The sequence below is a fragment of the Aedes albopictus genome, chromosome 1 (genome assembly GCF_035046485.1).
Source record: "Aedes albopictus strain Foshan chromosome 1, AalbF5, whole genome shotgun sequence".
Taxonomy (NCBI): Eukaryota; Metazoa; Arthropoda; class Insecta; order Diptera; family Culicidae; genus Aedes; species Aedes albopictus.
This window is the reverse complement of record NC_085136.1, coordinates 227,766,761-227,789,500: the sequence shown is the minus strand read 5'-3', so window position 1 is coordinate 227,789,500 and position 22,740 is coordinate 227,766,761. Positions and strand designations below refer to the sequence as shown.

Genomic DNA, 22,740 nt, shown 5'->3' with positions numbered 1-22,740 from the left:
AAAGAATATCAATGCTTATTCACAACTGGAAGGTTTCCTAAGCTTGGGTTCGTACGAAGTGTTCTCGCACCAACTACTTCCAGCGTTTGCTACTTTCAACCCACTGGCAAAGATAATTCTCATCGGAAGATACTTTGATCGTCAGCAAATCATCAATTTGTTCCGCTTGGCGTGGATCGACTACGACATCTTCAACCTGCTCATTCTGAACCGAATGGACAGTGAAACAACCGAATCATGCCTTTTCAACCCGTACACGAAGTCAACGGAGGTAATCGATGAATGGAATCTGGATTGTCGTTTGATAGGATCACTTGAAGAAGTTGAACCTTACATGGAACACGTGAAACAATATCTGCACAACCGTGTGAGAAACCTGAACAAGTATCCACTGAGAATCGCCATCGCCGATATTGACCTAATGTCTTTGGCGGTTCGAAGGAATGGCAAGATAGTGCGATTCACCTATCTGGAAGGGGAGATAGTCGATATTATGAAAAGAAAAATGAACTTTTCAACAGATTTTGTAATACTTCCAAGTCAGCTTTCTACAGGATTCGTTTACCCTAACGGATCATTAGGAGGCTCGTTGGATTTGATCGAGCGTGATCAAATTGACTTAGCAGCAAACTCCAGAATCATCTACAGCTATAACGTGAGTAATCTACAATACCTACGTCAGCTGACCACCACGAAACTGATCTTCATTGTTCCCCGAAATTACTACCAATCCCGCAGCAGAAATCGCGTGTTTTTCAATACCTTCACGTGGTCATTCTATACTGTGAACATTTTAATTGCCTTATCCTTTCCAATCTTCATGAAACTTTTGAATAGGGTATCCTTCGAAAAGCTCGAGGAATCCTACGCAACTGCAGCTATGTACACCCTATCCGTAACTCTAGCCATTTCCACCACACTACCGAATCGTACTCCTGCTCGGATGGTTCTCTGTGGCATAATGCTCTACGGCTTGGTATCCTACTCGATATGGCAGGCCATCACTATCAAACGCCTGAACACAAACAACGACCATCTGGACGATATTCAAGGTATCAGCGAAATGCTAGATTCAACTCTGGTCCCAACGATTCCGGTGGCTTATAGCCAATTCGTCAAACCCTACAATGGAAACGAGACTTCTGTTGGTAGCTTACAAGAGAAACTCTATCGTCTGGCAAAGATAGCTAGCAACAATCTTACCGGAGCCGTACTGATCGCAGAAATGCTAAAGACGGGCACTTCGGCCGTTCTGATTCACGACCTGCGAGCCGGCGCCGTCTTGGCCAGATTCTACGATGATGAACGGATGCAAAGTCTGGTTCATGTCATTGCTGAGCACGTGCTGGAGTTCTACCAGGCGATGGCCGTACCGAAAGACTCGCCGTTCCTGGAACAGTTCAACGACATCACGACCCAATGCGTGGAGAATGGAGTGGTGGCTAACCAGATGGCCCGCATTGAATTCAAGAGTGTACTGTACATGATTGCCAAGGGGAGGGACAACCACCTGCTCGGTATTCACGCCGGAATGCAACGCTTCGATCTAGGGGTTTGGAAAAATGTGTTCTATTTCTACATGGGATTGAATGCATTGGCATTGATTGTGTTTGTTGGAGAACTGCTGTTGCACAAAAAGTTTCCCAAAAAGAAGGACCAGCCTCGGAAATATCAAATTGAATCGAAGTTGCGCAAGAAAAGGCTATCGTTGAGTGAGGATTTTAATGTTCCGACTATAAGACGTAATCCTTTGAGAAAACGAAAGGCCACAACTAACTAGTCCCTAGTCAACAATGCCGTTAAAATTAGGTTTGTGATTGTATTTTGTTTAGTTATTGTTGTTATTCAGGTCAAAGTAATAAGTAACTAAAATTTTACAGCATTGTTCTTTCCAAAACAGCTCAAAACTGAAACGATGTTAAGCATAACTCAATAACTCGATTGAAACACATTTCAAGATTAGCACCAAATATCTGCAGCACAGAGAAACAGAAGTCACACTCTACATTTTCATGTAAACCATGGGGGGAAATCTGCTCAACAGACACATGAACAGGAAGGTCCAGGTAGTGTGTGGTTGAGGCCGTCTTCTACGTAAAAGTCTATGGGGGGTCGCGAAAACTACGTCTGCTGGCAAAGGGGGTAGCGCGACCTGAAAGTTTGGGAACCTATGCCATAAGGAGTTGCTGACAGTGGGGCTTTCAACTGCCCCGGCCCTTACCGGGGACAACTCTCCAACCGCGGGCTCGGATCCAACACAGTTGACCGACGCCACGACAGCAACGCTACCAGAATATTCTCTCTGTGGCCACTTAATTGCTATAAGGGTTAATTTTGCAGCATTACACCGGTAATACCGATTGTACGACATTTCCCCGAAAACCAGTTCTCCGAATGAAGTTTCCCCGAATTTTTTTCCCCGAATGCACCATTTCCCCGAAAAGTGTATGTCATCTGCCATTTAACCTTCTTTGGAAAATAGCTGACGCAGTACACGTTCAGCGTAACCTGCCTGGGTCATTATGAGCCCAATCCACGAAAAGGGTTAACTCAAAATTTGCTTTCGTTCACAGATTCTTTAATTTATTTCTGATTTCAAATAGTATTGATATTTTCGAAGTGGTTAACTGACACTGAGGAAGATTACAAGTGGTAGTCAAAATACGCGGTCTGTCAAAGTATACACAGCTAGCCGCGTTCGGTAATTTTTACCGAAATCTCAACAGCTGAACGTTCGGTAATGGTTTTTAACCGAAATTCTGTAAAAAATACCAAATTTCGGTAAAATGTTATCGTTTATCTGGCAAATTTTAACGAAGTTCGGTAAACGTCACCGAATTTCTCCGGTAAAAAACTTAACGGTTGAGATTTCGGTAAAATATTACCGAAGTCGGTGATTTTTGCTAAGTGTGTAAGCAAAATAGGGCGGAATTAAAAGGTACGAAACTGATTACACTCATTCGAAAAGGGTATTCTGCTTAGTGGGTTCGAAAAGTCGGTACAAGATGGTATTGATATGTTGAAGTAGGATTCCGGGGTTGCGATATTTCTGTTTCGTTAGACTTCTAATTCATTATGTTTAAGAAACGATAGGGGAACTACAAAATTTTGTAATAATGAGATGATTTCTCGTATGGTGAGATCGAAGGCTCAGAGACCTTTGGTGAAATGGTAAATTCTTCGCTCCTGCAATGAGATGGCGCAAAATGAATGGGTATTATAATTCCTTGCCTAATGTGATGCTGTTTGGCTGTTGTAGTATTCATTTCTTGCCTCTTCAACAACACAGTTTTCCAAAGTTTTGCTCAAACAGCATCACATTAGGTACGGTATGATCATTTCACGCTTTTTGCGCCATGTTATTCAGAATGTATCATCTCACCATACATGTATTCTGTTCATCAATGTCCTAATGCATTGCCACACTTCAGGGTTATGAGAGAGTCAACTATGTGTACGGATGATTATAAACGGTGAGGTAGATAATAGTGGTGAATGACCATAGGTCCATTGTCAATGAACTCTAGTAGAATGTTGGGCTCAATATAACCCAGACAGAATTGCCGAACGTGTACTACGCCATTGTCTAGCCTAACATCTTAGGAGGTTTAAGTTAAATGGTGAACAGTAGACCGAATGGGAATTGACGTACTGTCTTAACCTGATTGATAACCTTTACATAATAAATTTTCCTTCTTTCAAACAAAGGCTGTTCTTTCAAGTTAACCTGTGGAATTTATCATCAGCAATTTTACAACTGGTATATTTATCATTGATGTTTTGTTCTTTGGTATCAAGTTGTTCTAGTGGCTATGGACTTTTTATTATAAATCTCCATCAGAGATTCTCCCTTCTTTCAATATATACGGTTCTTTCAAAATATTCTGTCAAAAACTGTCGACAGTCAAACTACTAATATTTTCTGCAAAAAAAAAATCAAATATAATTTCAGTAAAGTTTGGCCATTACCATCGATTAACAAAAAAGTACATATTCAAATTGTGCCCAAATACTTTCTTTGAAAGCAATAATTTTTAAATTTTCCTTATCGAATGGGTTACAGCTATAGCCTACAACTTTTATGCCGATGATGATCTTTAGCAGATTACTTGAACCCCGACGACTCATTTTAAAGGTATTATATGTTTTGAGGGCGTTTTCAGCGTTTAAATATTCAACAGTACTCGTAAGAACTGCTTATGAATCAAAGAAGGGATAATCTCAGATGAGCGTGTTCTGAGTTGAAAGACCTATAATTTTCAATCACAATAAATGAAAAGAACGACCTTTGTTTAGAAGAACAGCAAACGTCATTCAAATATCATAATTATAATTATGTCTTGAAAAATACCTCAAGGGAAAATCCAGAATGGTCATAATACCAATAAGGTGTGTAATTTTTGTCAGATGCGTCTCATACAAACTAATAAGTGTTCCATGCACTTGATATCTCCATCAATTCGTCAATTGTGTCAAAGCAAGAACAGAAACTCCAAGGTCATTAAAGCCCTGTGAAGTCATTGAACAGTCCTTCTAAAGCCGGTCAGATGGAAGTTTAATAAATATTTCGGGGAAACGGTCTATTCGGGGAAACAGCTCATTCGGGGAATCGTTTTTCGGGGAAAAAACTTTCGGGGAAACTTCATTCGGGGAACTGGTTTTCGGGGAAATGTCGTACAATCGTAATACCTACGTAGCTGATTCCGAACCCTTGTATAGCGTCTGAACTAACCCATCTCCGAGTCCACGCACCACCTCCTCTATAGCTCCAAGAGGATGTGGATGATAACCATTGAAACGGCATTCCAGTCAAGCTCGACAATACACATTCTCTGGACAAGATTTCCGGAGTTATGTCCTCTCCGCATGTGGGAACCACGCGGCCACACATTGTGCGAAAACGCGGACACACGATCAAAACGTGTTCCGCTGTTTCCTTCAAACCAGGACAAACCGGACATTTGGAAGAACCCGCATGACCGAAACGATGTCGATACTGTTGGAAGCAACCAGTCTTGTTAGCGATCACAGTCTTTGACACCTTTTTGTCGATATTCGGCTGCCTTCGTCTCCAACATTCGCAACACAAGCGATCAAACTACTGTCCGGAACAAAAATTTCGAATGAATGCGCTTGACCACGATTGCGTCTTCGGGAGATGGTTCGGTTTTTGTTATTCCTGTCTTTCTCATAAAGAGAGCTGTTTTGTATAGATGTATGTGTCGTAATCGATTTATCACACACGAGTAAACTAATATTATACCAATCTTAATCAAAATTGGCTGAAATCTTGCGAAAAGCTGAAATTAGGCAAATGTCACCGTGTCAGACGACGATGATTTGATCCACTTTTTTGTTTATTGATCTTCGTTCTGCCGCTCGTGTTGTGTGTAAGAGGTAGCGGTCGCGCTCGAATGAAACAAAGCAAGCTGACACCCGACCGCGGCAACGAAACGAAGGTAGTGAAAAGTGTCGATGTTTACAAGCCTGCTTGAAGCAACCATGGCCCGAACGGACCAGTGTCAGGTGGAATGTTACTTCCCCATGACGCCTGTTTATCTACCCTTGGGATCTGCCATTTGACCATTGAGGCCAATCTGGCAGTCCTACGTATGCCTCTTGAGTAGCGCTCTATGTCTTTCCCGATAAGGATACCGATAGGCACCATACCAGTCATAATGTAGAGTGCATCGTGTTACACGGTACGGTACGCTCACAATCGTCATTAGCCAATAAGTACTTTCCAGCTAAATCGGGTGAGCAGTAGTCAACTCCACTTCTTCGATCGATTCACCGTAGACTTCCAGCGTAATGTCATCAGCAAAACCGACGATCTCCACTCCCACCGGGAACTCAACACCTCTTCGAACATGACAATCCATAACACCGGGCCCAGGATGGAACCATGCGAGACTCCTGAGATTATTTATGTGAAAGCACTTCCGACTCATTTCTTTTACGACACAGAACTACTACTACTCGATTCTAACTTCCGAATATCTTGTACATATACCCGGGTATCCCCAGACGCAGGATCGTGTCGGCAATAACCGCCTAATTGGCACTACTGAACACGTTCCTTACTTCACTGATGTACAGTAGTGAATCGCTTTCTTCTTTTGCTGGAGCGCTATCACGACTGTCTTTGTAACCGATATGGCAGCGTCTACGGTCGACCTCCCCTTCCGGGAGCCAAACTGGTTGCTCGAGAGATTATTTACACCCTCAGTGTGCCTCAACACTCTGTTGAGGATGATCTTTTCGAGCACTTTTTCCGCCGTGTCGATCAAGCATATTGGTCTATTTGCCGATGAGTGGTTTCTCCGCCTTTGGTACTAGAACTGGGCTCTGTCGCTTTCAAACCTCTGGGAAAACTCCCTCGTCCAGGCATTTCTGCATAGAAGACCTGAACATCTGGGAGCCTGTGCAATATCTACTTTTAAGGCCAAGTTTGGAACTCCACCCGGACCTGAGCTGAGGTCTTACCCAAGGGAATTGCATTCCTCGTAAGTTCCTCATCGGTGACCCTCTCCTCATCACCAGCCTCAGTTTCCAGCTGTCGAACACCACCCGCCTCTCGTTTCGCTTTACCTCAGTCCGAGCCAAGGAGGATGCAGGCCCGTCACACTCCAACAAACTACGCCTAGGGTAAATGTACCAATAGTGGTGCTATTAGTAGCTCCTTGTAGAAAAAAAATTGAAGAAAAAAATGATAATACCACAAAATAAAAAGGTTGAAAACGTTAATCAGTAGTTTCCACTTATTGCTAGGAAAAATGTAAAAACCATTGTTTATTACAGTTTTTGCTAATAAATCATTTGCACCAACTATAGGTACACGGTTCCTATTATGGCGGTAAAATTTAACATTGGTTACTATAGTGGCGCATCCCATTGAATTCTAATGGGATCCACCACTATAGGTGCAAAGGAGCCAAAAATTTAAGGAAAATAATTGTTTGAAATAAGTTTTTCGGCAAATCCTGAACACAAAACTGAATTAATATTATTAATTAGTTATGATAGGTTATGATGCATCCGCAGACAGACGTTCAAGTTTGACTCAGCAGCTTGTGTAAAAAACATGGCCGCCACAAATTGCCAAGTGCAATCAGCGAACAGATGGCGTTAGCGACGTTCATATGCAATCGCTGCCTCACATGTGCGTTGCGACCAACAACTGTCACCACGGTCGTCTTCCAGTCGGATGGCGGGAAAAGACCGCACGTGTTGCACGCTAATAATGTTTCCACATAATTTGTGCAGAGTAAATGACTTTTATTTAATGTCTAAAATCTTTTGCACAAATTAGCGCAGGACTCTTGTAAACTATTTTACACATTATTACTTTTATTTTACATAGATTTGCTTGAATAAAACTGCATTTGGATGAACTTCACCCGCATTGGAAAATCTTAGTGAATGTGACGCAAATATAGGAATGATTTTGACAGTGATTGTTTTGATTTTATTTCTCGGTGGGTGGTGAATTGGGTGGTAAGTAAGTGGCTGGAAGCACGTGGTTTCTCAAACTGTCAACTGCACGCGACTGCACTGTGGCAATCGATTGCCTACACTGAAATGAATTTTGTTGTTGTTTCTACCGAATCCATGGTAAAATTAAGAACTGTACCAACAATTTTCAACCGAATGCAAAATTCTGTTAATTGCACTGAAACATTGTCAATATTACCATGCGTGAAGTACCATTGACTAAAAACATTCTTGATGTTACTATTTTGACATTGTATTTTTGACCATGTTTATCTAAGACGCGCAACATTCAAGTCTACATGGTCGAAATTACAATACCAAAATAGTAGAACCAATAATGTTTTTAGTCAACAGTAACACAGGCATGGTAATATTGACAATATTTCAGTACAATTAACAGAATTTTGCATTCGGTTGAAAATTGTTGGTACAGTTCTTAATACTACCATGGATTCGGTGGAAACGACAACAAAATTTATTTCAGTGTAGGTGTCGCTAGTTAAAATTTACATAGAAAATTTGAATAAATTTGTTCGAGCTAGAACGTCTGTCTGCGATGCATCTATTAAAAATGTCATTTGCAAGCTTTTTGTTTGAAATAGTGCTAAATTGGCACTACCACCACTATTGGTACTACCTCCACTAAGGGAGCTTTTACCCTACCTAACATGCATCAAACGGGCCTTCCCAAACAACACAATGCGATTTCGCGGGCCATCCACATCGGCAGCACAAATCGTTTTCCAAGCAGATTTCGACCAGGCCCAGGTCACGTTGGCAGTCGACACTAACACACTTGAAAAAGATAAGCAGTAGGCCTACCTTGCCGCTTGTGAATCCATTGGTCAGTGCTCGCAGAATCCGCCATCTAACTCATAGGCAGGTCCACAATCGCCGATGTTTACCTATCTTCGCCAGCAAAAAAAAGTTTCGGCAGCTACATTATTCCAGTATTTCTAGATTACAGAGATGTTTACCTTAAACTTTCTTTTTCTTCTTCTTCGTTCTTTGGCACAGTGAGCGGGGATGGATGGCACAGCAAACAAAAAGAAACTATATTGCCAGTTTGTTTTTACCTTATATTTTAAAACGCTTTAAACGACATTTTGTTGCACTGTGATTAACGATCACTGCAAACAAACGTAAGTACGCAGCTAAACTTGATTGCCAGAAATCAAAACATTGTCAATACCATTTTGACATTTCTAACAGCGCATTTTTTGTACGGTCTACTGAAGTGAACGTGATTGTAAAAATGTCAACAAACGAACTAAGCTCGCTCTCTGCGCTAGCCATTCAAGCAAATGTTGCAGATTCCCCACAGAAAAAGTCCCTTTCGGGGAAAATCCTCATCGGAGTCACTGGTAAGTGATTTATTAGTAATTTCAATTATGTAATATATCATAAACTCGCCTCATTTCAGGTGGAATTGCAGTCGGCCTTTCGGTCGTTTGCTATCCATTTGTAGCACCAGCATTGCGTAAACACTGCCTTCCGTACGTACCTGCTACAGTCAAACAGATCGACAATGTGCTGGCGTCGGTTCGAAGGGGAGCTTGTTCGACGAGCGACAAACTGCTGGACATTGGTTCGGGGGATGGACGGATCGTGATTGCCGCTGCCAAACGGCTCCACCTGGAAGCACATGGAGTGGAGCTGAATCCTTGGTTGGTCTACTATTCGCGGCTGGCAGCTTTGAAGGGAGGCGTTTTCGGGCAAACCAAGTTCTACCGGAAGGATCTGTGGAAGTATGATATTTCCGGATATAATAACATTGTGATCTTCGGAGTAGAGCAAATGGTGAGTTAAGCGAGAATCAGAGATGAGGGTACTTCATTTTTTTACACCGGGATCCACTTTCTTCTACTTTAGGGAAGTATGGCAGACGATTCACGCATTTCAAAGTATTCGCTCATATATGGATATTATGCCTAATTTCACCTTCTACCATATGTACACTTGTTCGCGCCCTAGCGAAACTGTCAAATCTAGCATTTCATTCCTTGCACTCTGAGTAGAAAATGTTTCAAGGAAAAATATGAAAGATCTTTTGAAAGAGATACAATTAGACCTTAACGAATTTCAAGAATTCCAACTGACAGCCTCGCAATATTTCCGCACAAATTTATCCAGGGTTGAGGAAATTTCAAGAAAAACATCTTGAGTTCCTAAGCATTATTATTACATTTCTTTAAGCACGTAGATTTTCTTGTAGCGTTTTACTTTATGAAACATTTTGTCTTGGATTTCATAAAGTTACATGTTATATAGTTGACGTATCACAGTCACAAGATTTTTTTCCTATTGTTTTCAGATGGCTGATTTGGAAAAGAAGATCCAAAATGAAGCGAAACCCGAATCGACCATCATTGCCTGCCGATTTCCATTTCCCACCCTGCAGCCAACGAAGACCATAGAGGACGGAATCGATTCGGTATGGGTATATCGGAATGTTAAATAAATGGAGTGAAGTTGGTTTCGTTTCGATTTGTAATTTATATGGAACTGTTAGACATGATACAAAGAAAACAAAAATAACACGATATTGATTATGCACTTACAAAATAGTAAATATCATGAACTGTTTTGAAGTATCCCAAAACAGACGAGATTAGGTTCATTCAAGTTGAAACTAATTTAATTGTTGCTGCTTACCTATTACCCCGCCTAATACTATGAACCAATGACCGAACAGAAACAAAAGCTGCTCGAGTGTGTCCGATTACGATACTTGACTACTGCAACTCTACGTTTATTTGTTCCCTGTTTTGATGCCATTCAAATGGATCGATGCCCAGCTGCGATTTCATGATTTTCAGAGTATTTCCAATGATTTGCTTATGATACACAAGCCTTAGAGTAAATCTGCAAAAGAAATAAATTGTTTTACGTTACAATTATCGATTCATGGATCGATTACTCTTCATTAAATTTCGCGTTCGTTAATAACTTCTCCACGAAAACGTTTTGGTGATAGATAATATTACCACAGACAAACAGGCATCTCATCTTACTAAATTGTCATCGTTCTACTTTTTAACGGTTAGTTGGAATATTCCTCATTTCACAATTCGCTCTCTCACTGCGCTCACATCGTTTTTGCTCATGATAGACGTTTACTCACTACCGCTGCCTACTTAGAAATTTGTGAAACACAACGTTGGGCGTTTTGTGACGATGAATTCGTTAGCAATTTGTTCCAAATGATACGTCCGTTTGTCTGTGCTAGTACCATACAACTACATCGTTAGATCATCCATAATCTTATTGCGCCTACGATAAACATGTTCAAACTTACCCCAGCTTCAAGTAAACTTCCCTGATGGCTTCGTCACACTCCGAAGTAGCCGTTTCAATCGTAAGAAGTTGATTGTCGTAAGCATTCTCCAGCACCCTGATAATCAACTGTTCTGCAATCTCTCTAAATGGATACCTGGGACACACTGCCAATCGATATATCCACCCAGAATTTTCTAGCATGAGATGATTCTTGCAGCTTATGGTGCCAACCACTTTCCGTCTCATTTTGTTCAGTTCCTTAGAGTCAACGTTTGGAACATCACTGTAGAACTGATCTATTTCCAGACCTCTGGTCAATCCGTTGTGAACGAGTGGTTTGTAAATTTCCGCCACCCAACACATACTGTTACCCCCTCGGATGGCTAGTTCATTAGATTTGTTGAAATAGCTGCCGTACGTCGTAAACAGAATCAGTCCTATGACCACTGGAATCGCTATGCAACACATATATAACGGAATGCCGCAGAATATAAACAGGATGGCCCATACTATGACCACCAGTTGGAGAGTTATCTGAAATGAAAATTAGATAATGATAAACGTGGTCAGTAAATCCCTCTTCTCGTGCAATAACCCCGATCAAATTCTAATTAGATGTTATCGTAGAAAATCGATATCACATTCCCATGCATTGTAACTCCCCACCGTCACAACAATTCATAGCATACGTCACCACCAATCAAAACCCAGAAACCACAGACGGACAAACCTCTCGGAACAAACACGACACGAAAGCATCCCAGGCACCGGCCATAATGAAATCCTTCACAACTCTTTGGCACTGTAAATTATCCTGACCTTCCAGCTTACGGATAACGACGAAGGGTTTCATTTTCTTTCACTAATTCGGCTCAAAACAAAAAGGAAAAACAACTAGCCCCGTCGAAGCTCACCGCTGCACTACACACTGGCGTTAGCTTGTGCGGTAAAGCGAAGGTGAAGAAATTTCCAAACAAACCAGGTTGGACTGCACGCATACCGATACACGACCGGTGAAAGAACGCACCCAAAGCAGAGAGTGGTGGTTGTTTTTATACCAGGGTTGGCTCTTCAAAACAATCGAATTTTGCGGACGAAGATTGGCTGCGTTCGGAGTTAAGCTCTGGATGTAGCGATAGCAAACAGTAGTGAAACATAAAAATATTGCTATTGAAATACGACTGTATGGTTGACTCTCTCGATTAACCGCTACGCAGTCTTGAGATTTTAAAAAAACGAGCTATTTTATTCACCCGACGTTTCGACACGGGGATAGTGTCTTCCTCAGGGGGAAAATAATTACTATCGTTTTTTGTCAATGGTTTTGTCTAACTGTAACTGTCCCTTTTTGTGTCGTTTGTGGTACATGACTTCGGATTCACTTTCAACTCGTTTTTTAAAATCTCAAGACTGCGTAGCCGTTAATCGAGAGACATAAAAATATGATAGAGTAGGTAAATGATCATTTGTTACAAATTGAGGGGTATTTTATCTCTAGTTCAGAATTCATTTTATTTATTTTGTTTTAATTATTGCTTTTAAGGGAACGAGTGTTACTTTAACTGGAAACTTTTAGTGGCTACGCAGTCTTTATTCTTAAAACGGGTTTATTGTTTACCCAACGTTTCAGCACTTAGGGATGGTGCCTTCATCAGGGGAAAAACAATGTTCTCGTTTTGTCTCTAGTGTTTCGGCTAACTTTAACTGTCCTGATTTTAGTTTTTTGGTACATGACTGAGTATTACTTGGTGAATCTACGTGGACTTTTTACTAATGAATATACCCGTTTTAAGAATAAAGACTGCGTAGCCACTAAAAGTTTCCAGTTTTAAGTAGGCTGACACAAATTTCGATTTTCTCTTATGTCACCCCCCCCCCCTCGGATTTTTTTTGTCGGAATTCGACATTTTGAGGGGGTACACATATAAATTATTTCAAAAATTTAAAAAATTTAAAGTGAAATTAGAGTCGTCGAGAAAATTTCTTAACAAATCCGATGAGTTTGGCGATTTTGACAAACATTTATTATTTATCATCCTCCCCCTTGTCGAGTCAACGAGCAAAGTGACAAAAGAAGAAAATGAGATTTGTTCCGGCCTTATTATTGCACCGGAACGTTATGGAGCCTTTTTTTTATCTATTTCATTTATTTAGGGCTCAATCGCGTATAACGCTTTGCGGAGCCGAAGATATTTTTATACAGAGTTATACAGAGTAATAGTTTTTCATGATATCTGTTAGTATGTAATGGGTAGAAGCCAGGGTACTCGTGGCAGCTCGAGGTTAGAAGGTCACATTTTGAGGGATGGACAGGGTAAAGATTGGGCCAAAGGTTTCACTGCAGCTCATCCGGGGGTTAATCGCATCTTGCTAGCGCAACTTGTTGTGGGAGTGTGGGACTTGGTCTTCCGGATGGCCAGGAGCAGCCGTTATGGAGTCTGGCATGCGTGCTAAAGATGGTGTTGTAAGAACTTCATTTGGAAAAAAAATTGACTGACCAGAAGAAAAGGGCATCCGTTTCTATATCGCATTGATGAATTTGGTGAGTTCATTCTGTTTTCAATTGTGTAGTTGTTTATATCACTATTATGGTTGTTATGTCAATTTCTTTTGAGATATTTTCAACATCCAGTGCCGATTCGTTCGTTGGGAGCTCGTTAGACGGGCTGAATCGATGGTTGAATGTACGCTGATAGGGGCAAAACCCAACTAAAAAGCACTGTCAATGTCAAAACCGAAATCAAAACGAGTTTGACGTCCGACCGCCGTCGCATCGCAGCTCCTTTATTCAGTAGTTTGTTCAATTATGTGAGTGTTTCGTGACGTATTTCTCGTCACTTGCGTATGTCTAAGAGCATTTTGATCAGTTGTCAGTTGCCCCAACGAACGAACTCGATCCGCTAATCGGGGAACAGTCGTGACCCAACCCAAAGTTGTAGCTAATAGAGTTGCCTAGGAGTACCAAGGGTCAACTAAAACTCTAGGGTACTTGGGGAAATGCTACGGTCAATTGAATAAAATTCTTCGTTTTCCCATTGTACACGGACTGGAAAGCGTTCACGTCGAAACAAAAATAAAGTTTATTAAATTAACACATAGGAATTCTTTTGAAATTATGTGAATTCTTATATGTAGTTTCAAACAGATTTGCTAATTTTAAAACCTTGTGATATTCTGTTTGTTTTGATGATCCAGTGTATTATGGCGACTCTTGTATAAATTAACATATCTTGCGTTTTGTATCATACGGGCGTATCTGCAATGATCGATTTCTCTGAATCGATTTTCTCTTCGGATAATTCCGGGAAAAATGTTCAATGTTGGATTACCCTCGAAGAGATTCGATAAAAGACGACTTTGACTACATCTAAAACAACAAAAACAATCAAGAATGATTTGTAGGTTATGGTTAATAACTACCAAAGAGATCAAATCGATGAAGAGAAATCGATCATTGCAGATTCGCCCGTATGATACAAAACGCAAGATATGTTAAATGCGAGGTATTTTTACTTTGTTTCGAAGTCAACTTAGCTGAACATTCCCTCAGCGTCGAAGAGGAATGTAAAAACCACAATATTCAACATGAAATCAAACAGAGTATTTTGGTATAAATATTTTACTGGTAAATCCGTCGGTCACTTCTGTCAAACCAAGCAGATAACTTTGTTTTATAGTATTTACTACTTTGCTAATGCTCAAAAAGGGATAATTTTCAAGTAATGCAAAGCTGTTTTAAATAAAAAGCATAATTGAACATTACTTCAACTTAGTGCGGCAAGCAAGGTAAGGCATTTTTGAAAAGTTTTTTTTTTCAATTTATTTATTTATTCATAAACAGGTTAAAATACAAACTCTAATGACATGTACGCCCATCATACTCTAACACAATACATTCTTGCATATATTTTTATTTACTAATACGAGAAAAACTGAAGTCGAAAACATCATAACATTGATTAAAAACGCAGCACACTCTGTAAAGGCTCATTTTGTCCATAATTGGTTCTAGCGGGACGAATGTACAGAAAATTGTGAAAACGAAGACTACGACTAGGGACATGAATTCCAACTTGTTCAAGGAGAAGCACTACTAACATCACCTTGTAATAGGTCAGCTATGAAGCAAGCTCTCGCAACACTTCTTCTAGATTGAAGTATCTCAAGACGAATCAACTTACAACTTACGTAACTTACGTAGCTAGGGAGCCGTAGCGCAAAGCGGATAAACTTGCGCTAAATAGCCTCAATACGCAGAATTTCGTTCTGATAAAAAGGGGCCCATAAAACAGAACAATATTCAAGGATAGGTCGAACCAGCGAACAATAAAGTGACTTCAGACAGTATACATCTTTTAACTTTTTGGCAAACCTTTATACAAAGCCCAACTGTGAGGATGCCTTAGAAACGATATAAGCGCGTGTATAAGCGACATGTTCCTTGAAACCAAGTTTAGCATCCATCATAACACCCAGATCCTTTACAGTAGTTTGCCGCTTTGAATAGGTGTCATCCAGGCAATAGTCACGGCATAAATATCACAAGGCAGGCTGGTAACCTATGTAAACATACATTTTGGTTGTAAACATGTGACGTCATTCTAATCATTCTTCACATGATCAAATTTATGTGGAGTACTAGATCGCCTCTGAACGATTTGAACTACGTCATCAAAAAACTGTCAGTTTTCCGGAAGATATCACCTTCTAAATGTTGTACACCGTGGCAATAGTCCTGATGTAAAAGTGATCGTTTTGAACAGCCGCGGCAATGTCGGAGTTATCAACTACCTCGTTGGAGAAAACGCTATTTAACTGAGACCGAAACATCTCAGCAATTTCAGGTGTAGAATTAACTTCCAATACGCTGTTGGTCATGGTGGTGGGTAGTCCTGATTGTTTTCGTTGGTCATTCACGTAGCGCCAGAATCCTCTAGGGTCGGATCGAAGACGATTTTGAGTTTCCACCAAATGGGCTAGGTACAGCTGGTTGTTCAGTCTGGAATACTGTTTGATGATGCTTGAATAGGCAGCTCTTGTCGAATCTGTACGATGTTTGCTGTGCTTCTTCAGAGCAGCTCTTTTTGCTCTCTTCAAATGACGAAAGTTCCGAGTTTGACCAGACTGGGCTTGCAGGTGCCCGGTGGTATTTTTTGACGTAGGACTACGTCTCTCTTTTCTATACCGGGTGTCATTCTAAATTTTCAGAAATCGGCCGCGTTACGTTTGAAGTGGAGATTTTGAGCGTTAATAACTCAGCCATTTCTCGTTGAATTTTCAAAATTTTGGCTCCAATCGATTGGAAATCTTTACACCAATTATGTGCAATATTAACATTTGCTGTTTTTCAATAACAAACTATTGAAAAATTGGGAAAAGTAAACCCATGTTTATTCCAGCCAATCACGATCGAGCACATTTTGGAGCACATTTTGGATGCTCCCGTCGAATATAAAAGCTACTGCTTCTTCGCATCTTCCCTCATTTGCCTTTGTCGTCTCGAGGTGAACGCATCGAACGAGAGCTGCCCACTTTCATCGTTTGCGTTTTCGCTCATTCTACTTTGACGGCCGTGTCGACTCGGTGTCGGTGGTTGTCGGCAAGGGTGCTGTTGCGCATTCACCTTCTAACCGTCTAACGCGGCAGACCAAGGAAGTGTTTGAACATCGGATTGATCGACGGTGGTGGCAGAGGCAGCAGCAAAATCCGGAATCGCACCCACGGCGCGGCAGCAAGCGGTGGGCCAATTTTCGACGGCTTCCAGAAAACAGCACGGAGAAATCCAACACGCATTGCGTGGAATGATGAATCGATTTCAATTTCTTCCTAAAACCGTCCATAATTCAAACGGTTCTTTTCAGAACCATCGAAAATGCTTCCTAGAGAGTTAATTGGATAAATTTCCTCCATCGACCGAGAAAGTGTAGTGAAAACAAATAGTGAAAGATTGAATTCTTGGTGGTGGTTCAGCAACAGTGAAGGCGATCACTAATCTCATCCACGGCAGCAAGCGGCGGGCCAATTTTCGACGGCGTTCAGCATTCAACACGGAGAAATCTAACACGCATTGTGTGGCATGATTAATTCATGTCAATTTTCTGTCTGAAATCGTTCAATATTCAAACGGTTCTTTTCAGGACCATAGAAAATTATTCCTCCAGAGTTGTGAATCAGATAATTATTTCATTCCATCGCTCGGTAAAAGTGTGGTGCAACCAAAAAGTGAAAAATTGTATGCTTGGTGGCCCCGCAACAATAATAATGCCGGCCACTAATGATTCCACCAGGAATTTAGCAACGCTTTATCCTATCCAGACCATTTTTCGTGAAACATTGTTTAATTTAACCATTTTTCGAATTAAAATAATCTAAATCTTCCAATATTTTGGTTACTTTATGCGTTAAATGAAAATTTTCTCATTTCTCGGTTGATTAACCGTTTCAAGCGTCTGGTGTATGCGGGGCGGGACATGCAAACGAAATAAACTGGAAAGCCAGACGAATGGGAGGAGCTTCATCTGCCAATCTAGGGACATAAAATCTGTTCCCTCTGATTTCTTTCGTCATTTTCGTATGATCAGTCAGGCAGGGTGGATGTCACCTCCACAGCTGAGCAGTGGCACATCAACCCAGCCACAACTCTCGGCTATCGTGCGGATAGCACCAGGAATCTCATCCATGGCAGAAAGCGGCGTACCAGTTTTCGATGGCATCCTGTATTTAGCAAAGAGAAAACCAACACGTATTGCGTGACATGATGTTTTCATACCATTTTGTTTTCTAAAATCGAAAATAATTCCTCAAGAGTTGTAAAGCAGATAATTTCATTCCATCAATCGAGAAAAGTGTGGTTCAATCGAAAAATGACCGATTGAATTCCGGCCACTAATCGTTACACCCAGAATTTAGCAACGCATTGTCCTATCAGAAGAAATATTTTTCGTGAAACATTGGGGAGCGTTCAGAAATTACGTCACATTTAAAGGGGGTGGGCGGTTCAGCAAAGTGTGACGACCCATACAAAAAGTGTGACATAGGGATGAGGAGGGGTTGAAAATGACTAATTTTTGTGTGCCGTAATTTAAGGACGATCCCTTGTTTAATTCTAGCATTTTTCGAATCAAAATGATCTAAATCTTTTTATATTTTGGTTACTTTATTTTGTTAAATGAAAATTTCTCTCATTTTTTGGTTGAAAATCGTTTGAAGCGTCCGAAGCATGCGGGGCGGGTCATGCAATCGAAATAAACTGGAAAGCCAGCCGAATGGGAGGAGCTTCATCTGCTAATCTAGGGGCATAAAAGCTGTTCCCTCTAATTTATTTCGTCATTTTCATTGGATCAGTCAGTGAGGGTGGAGGTGGATATCACGTCCACGGCTGCGCAGCAGCACGTCAAGTGCGACGAGTGATAGCACCAGAAATCTCATCCACTGATCACGGCTGTGGTGGGTCCGGCAATGGAAGCTACCTCGCAGCTGGGTAGCTGCGCACCAACCCAGCGACGACTCTCGACTATCTATCTGATAGAACCAGGAATCTCATGCACGGCAGCAGGCGGCGGCAGTTTTAGATGGCTTCCCGCATTCAGTGCGGATAATTTTCAATTGTCTTTCTAAAATCAACCGTTATTTGAACGGACCTTTCCAGGACCAGAGAAAATTATTCCTTAAGAGTTATAAATCGGATAATTATCGGATATATTCCATCGATCGGTAAAAGTGTAGTACATTCGAAAAGTGAATGGTTGAATGCTTGCTGGATCAGCAAAAGCTTAATCGATCACTAATCTTTCTACACGAAATTTAGCAACGCATTATCTTATTCGGACAATTGTGCCTGGAACATTGTTTCATTCTAATATTTATCAAATTAAAATGATCTTAACTATTCAATACATCGATTAGTTTATCCGTTCGATTAGAAACTGTCTCAAAGAACGGTTGATTAGTCGTTTGAAGCGTCTGCCACAATGTCATGCAATCGGAATAAACTTTGCAGCGTTTGAAGCATGCGGGGCGGGTCATGCAATCGAAATAAAATGGAAAGCCCGCTGAATGGGAGGAGCTTCATCTGCTAATCTAGGGGCATAACAGCTGTTTTCCCTGTTATCTTTCGTCATTTTCCTTGGATCAGTCAAGGAGAAGGGAGATGTCACCTCCCAGCTAGACAGCAGCACACAAACTCAGCGATGACTCTCGGCTATCGTGGTGGCAGCACCTGGAATCTCATTCACGACAGCAAACGGCCGCATTCAGTATGGATAAATTCGCATTGCGTGATGAATTCATGCAATTGTCTTGCCAAAATCTTCCGTTTTATAAACGGTCTTTTCCAGGATCAGCGAAAATGATTCCTCAAGAGTTATGATTCGGATAATCAAAAGCGACAGACTGAAAGCTTGGTAGTTCAGCAATAGTGAAGTCGGCCATTAATATGTTCGTCCTGGATGAAAACAACATATTGGCGAAAGAGTTTCACGTTAAACTTTAGTTGAAAAGATCTATCTAACGCCGTTCAATTATCTAATAATTTTATCCGCTCGATGAAAATTCTCTCGTAGAATAATAATTTGACCATTTCTCTTCAAAACGAAATAACTCTTGAACTAGTCAACATTTTTCCAAGTAACCGAACCAGCTGAATAACAGCTTCTTCAGCTAAAGTTAGCTTAAGAGTGATTTGTTTTACTCTTATAAAGCGAAAATGTTTGTTGGGTTGTGAATGCGTTCAGCGAAAGCAATCACACAACAACTTTACTCAACACATCAGTTCTTCATTTGTATTATCCTAACTACAAACATTGTATTATGGAAATATAAAAGTCAGAATCTCGTTCCAGCCTTTGTCCTTCGTCAACATTGCGGTTATGTCCCAGACATTACCCACCCCTAGTTTTTTGTATTAATCAATCGAATACAGCAAAATGTTTGACATCGTCGAAGCAGCATGATTGCAATCACTACCATGAAAAAATCCTGCCCAGTCGAGGTTTTGTATAGAAATTCGTTCATACCGTCAAAATCGCCCCTACCAAAGTCGTACGAGACGCGGTCCATAGGTTCGACAAAACGTGGCCGAGGTCCGTTGTTTAATGCAACAAGCAAAGGTGTTGTATGTATGTCCTTCACTAATGGCGATGATGCACGAGTTGCAGAACAATCTGTACGCAAATCTTCACTTATGAAGCAAAGATCGAGTATCGAGTTGTTATCATTATGAACCGAATTTATCTGCTTGAGACCGGCAGTGCTATATGCGTCCAACAGAGTAAGCGATGCTGATGATATAGAGGAGCGAGATGCATCCGGGAAATACGTCCCACTGGAGTCCCTTAGCCATGTAACAACACGAAGATTGAAGTCGTCAAGTATGATGATGTGTCATTTGCATTCATTTGAGCAACTATCCAATCAAGTTAGAGGAGATGTGTGTCAATTAAGGATCTATCATTCGCCAGGTCAGGTGGAAAGTAAGCAACACAGAAAAAGGTCGTTTTGTCACTTCCACTTACAGCTACCCATAATTGTACAAGGGATAAGTGTCTGGAGCATAAAGTATACGAGATTTATGAGAGGAACGAACTGATCAATGAGAGTCTAATAGAGGTGGGGAAGAAGATACTTCGTGTGCGTGAGATCCGTGTCTGGTGCAAAACATGTCACTACTACAAGCAAAGCGAGCTCCCATAAGAACGCGTGTCAAATAGTGACGTCACTATTTGTGTTTACATTTTTCTTGCCTTACTAATACATAGCCATCTCTTCTTTCCCCACCTGTAATATACTCTCATTGCGAGCTGATAGAAGAACGCCCCCGCCAGAGCTTTTGCTGCTATTAGAGGTTGAACGGTCATGACGATGGACTGTAAACGAATTGTCGAACAACTGACTTAATACAGTATTATCGCTAAGCCATGTTTCGGTGAACGCGTAAATATCGTAGCAAGCATCGCTGCATGCTAGCCTATAGTCTGCCATGGAGCAATTGATCCCACCGATATTCTGATAAAAAAAACTAATAAGCTTCTGGAACCGCTGGTTCTGCTGGGAGATGGAGTTGAGTGGAATTGATCAGTTGAAACTCCAACAACTCCTGCGTGCAAGTTTGAGGTTAATTGTTACTTACGTTTGTGCTTGAATGGCACAATACTGACAAAATCAGGCCAAACAGATGGACAACTAATTACATTTGTGAAACAAGGATTGTCAACAGTCGCTATTCTAAATGACACAAATGTTCTCCGGTGGCTACTGGACTCAGAAGCCAACCGATGACAAGAAAAGTCTTCAAGGTTCCAGCCGGTTTGATGGCAAACGTAGTTGATGATGTCGTCTTCGGTGGTGTAAGGTTCAAACGGTTTCACGTAGAAATGCTTCATTGTACGTTAGACTGGCCCAAATACAAAAATGTCGAAAAATTCCACGGGGCACCCTCTAGAATCGTGCATTTGGATGAGAGGAGCAATCTGTGAAAATCTGTGAGTGAGAGACTGTAGGTCATCCAATTTCCCATATATTTGGACTCATACAAACCTTCAACTCATTTGCGCCAGCTCAGTTTTAAACCGATTGAGCTGAATCTTTCACAGATTGTTCTTCTCATCCAAAGGCACGATTCTAGAGGGTGCCCCGTGAATTTTTCCAACTTTTTTTCTCGCCATACAAATGTGGGCCGGTCTATTGTACGTGCTTGTGGCGGCAATAGCACTGGAGCAGCAATAGTAGTTGGTCTCGCTGATAATCCACGGGTTGTTGAGCAGGATATCTGGGTCTCAATGAAGCGTTTATTAGGGGTGTAGTATCCAACCCTGCTTCAGCAGGGCATATACTAAAGCCTGTATCCGCAATAATCGGGACACAGAAGTACGGCCGTAACTCTGTACTGAATCAATAAAAATTGACCTAAAGTTAACTGAGAACTCTTTGATGTATATTTATTATCTGTGCAAAATTTCATAAAAATCGATGCATTACTTTCAACTGTGAAAGAGAAACAAATAGACGTGGTTTTTAAGATTTTGTACAATTATCACCAATTTTCATTCGCATATTCTTCTTCTTCTTCTGTATGGCTCTACGTTCTCACTAGAACTTGGCCTGCCTCACTCCAACTTAGAATTCTTAGAGCATTTCCACAGTTATTAATTGGAGGGCTTTCTTTGCCTGCCATTGCATGAATTTGTATATTGTGAGGCAAGCACAATGATACATTATGCCCAGGGAGTCGAGAAAATTTTCCCGACCGGAACGGGAATCGAACCCGCCATCTCCGGATTGGCGATCTATAGCCTTAACCACTAGGCTAACTGGAGACCCGCATATTAGATGGTTCTTTTCCGCTACAATTAAAAGTTCTGTGAGGATAATTATGAAACTTCGTGAGCAGTTATGATGCTGATAGAGACACTTTCTTGCAAAATTTCTTCAACTTTTATCAATTGGATTGAAAGTTACTGGTGTTGATAGAGGATAGTGTTAGTGAAAATGTTTCATGTTTTTTATGTGCGATGTTTGCCTATTCATAACTTTGGAATGTCTCGACCAATTTTCATGAAATTTTCACAGAAGGTAGTTGATTATGTGTATATTATGCCTGCAAAATTTGATGATTATTGGTGCAGTACTTTCAACAATACAATCGAAGCAATAAGGGGTGCTCACTAATTGTTGTCTGAAGGGCTAAAATCACGGTTAGCCCCAATATATGTTTCGACTATAAAACTGTTGATAGTGCATCGATTTTTTTGAAATTTCGCCTATGCAAGTACAGTAGATTGAGAGGTTTGTGTTCAAAATTTCAGCCATTTCATTTATCAAATTCAAAAGTTACAGCGCTGACAAGCTAAACCAGGGGCTGTACAAAATTCAATTGCTCGCGTTTTACTGTTTCATTGCTACAACAAAAGGTACTTGACCGATTCACATGGAATTTTGCAGATGAAATGAACACAACTTAAGATATTATCA

The 22,740-nt window shown here is 40.9% G+C and overlaps 2 protein-coding genes across 2 annotated transcripts; one reads left to right on the top strand and one right to left on the bottom strand.

Annotated features, from left to right (window-relative positions):
• Positions 1-8,620: 8,620 nt before the first annotated feature.
• On the top strand, positions 8,621-10,050 carry LOC109430158 (ATP synthase subunit C lysine N-methyltransferase). The gene is made up of 4 exons (XM_019706198.3): positions 8,621-8,636; positions 8,707-8,858; positions 8,918-9,294; positions 9,809-10,050. The coding sequence occupies exons 2-4, from the start codon at positions 8,750-8,752 to the stop codon at positions 9,953-9,955; spliced, it is 633 nt and encodes a 210-aa protein (XP_019561743.2). The 5' UTR covers positions 8,621-8,636; positions 8,707-8,749; the 3' UTR covers positions 9,956-10,050.
• LOC109432169 (uncharacterized) lies at positions 9,967-11,840 on the bottom strand. The gene is made up of 3 exons (XM_019708488.3): positions 11,504-11,840; positions 10,793-11,307; positions 9,967-10,359 (listed from the first exon to the last, which is right to left on the bottom strand). Exons 1-3 carry the CDS (start codon positions 11,624-11,626, stop codon positions 10,230-10,232), a joined length of 768 nt encoding a protein of 255 aa, XP_019564033.1. The 5' UTR covers positions 11,627-11,840; the 3' UTR covers positions 9,967-10,229.
• Positions 11,841-22,740: the final 10,900 nt, after the last annotated feature.

Coding starts and splice junctions, on each gene's coding strand:
- LOC109430158 (XM_019706198.3), top strand. CDS start 8,750: ATGTCAACAAACGAACTAAGCTCGCTCTCTGCGCTAGCCATTCAAGCA. Junction 8,859..8,917: donor AATCCTCATCGGAGTCACTG/GTAAGTGATTTA, acceptor GCCTCATTTCAG/GTGGAATTGCAGTCGGCCTT. Junction 9,295..9,808: donor TCTTCGGAGTAGAGCAAATG/GTGAGTTAAGCG, acceptor TATTGTTTTCAG/ATGGCTGATTTGGAAAAGAA.
- LOC109432169 (XM_019708488.3), bottom strand. CDS start 11,626: ATGAAACCCTTCGTCGTTATCCGTAAGCTGGAAGGTCAGGATAATTTA. Junction 11,308..11,503: donor TGTCGTGTTTGTTCCGAGAG/GTTTGTCCGTCT, acceptor TTTTCATTTCAG/ATAACTCTCCAACTGGTGGT. Junction 10,360..10,792: donor GAAGTTTACTTGAAGCTGGG/GTAAGTTTGAAC, acceptor TTTCTTTTGCAG/ATTTACTCTAAGGCTTGTGT.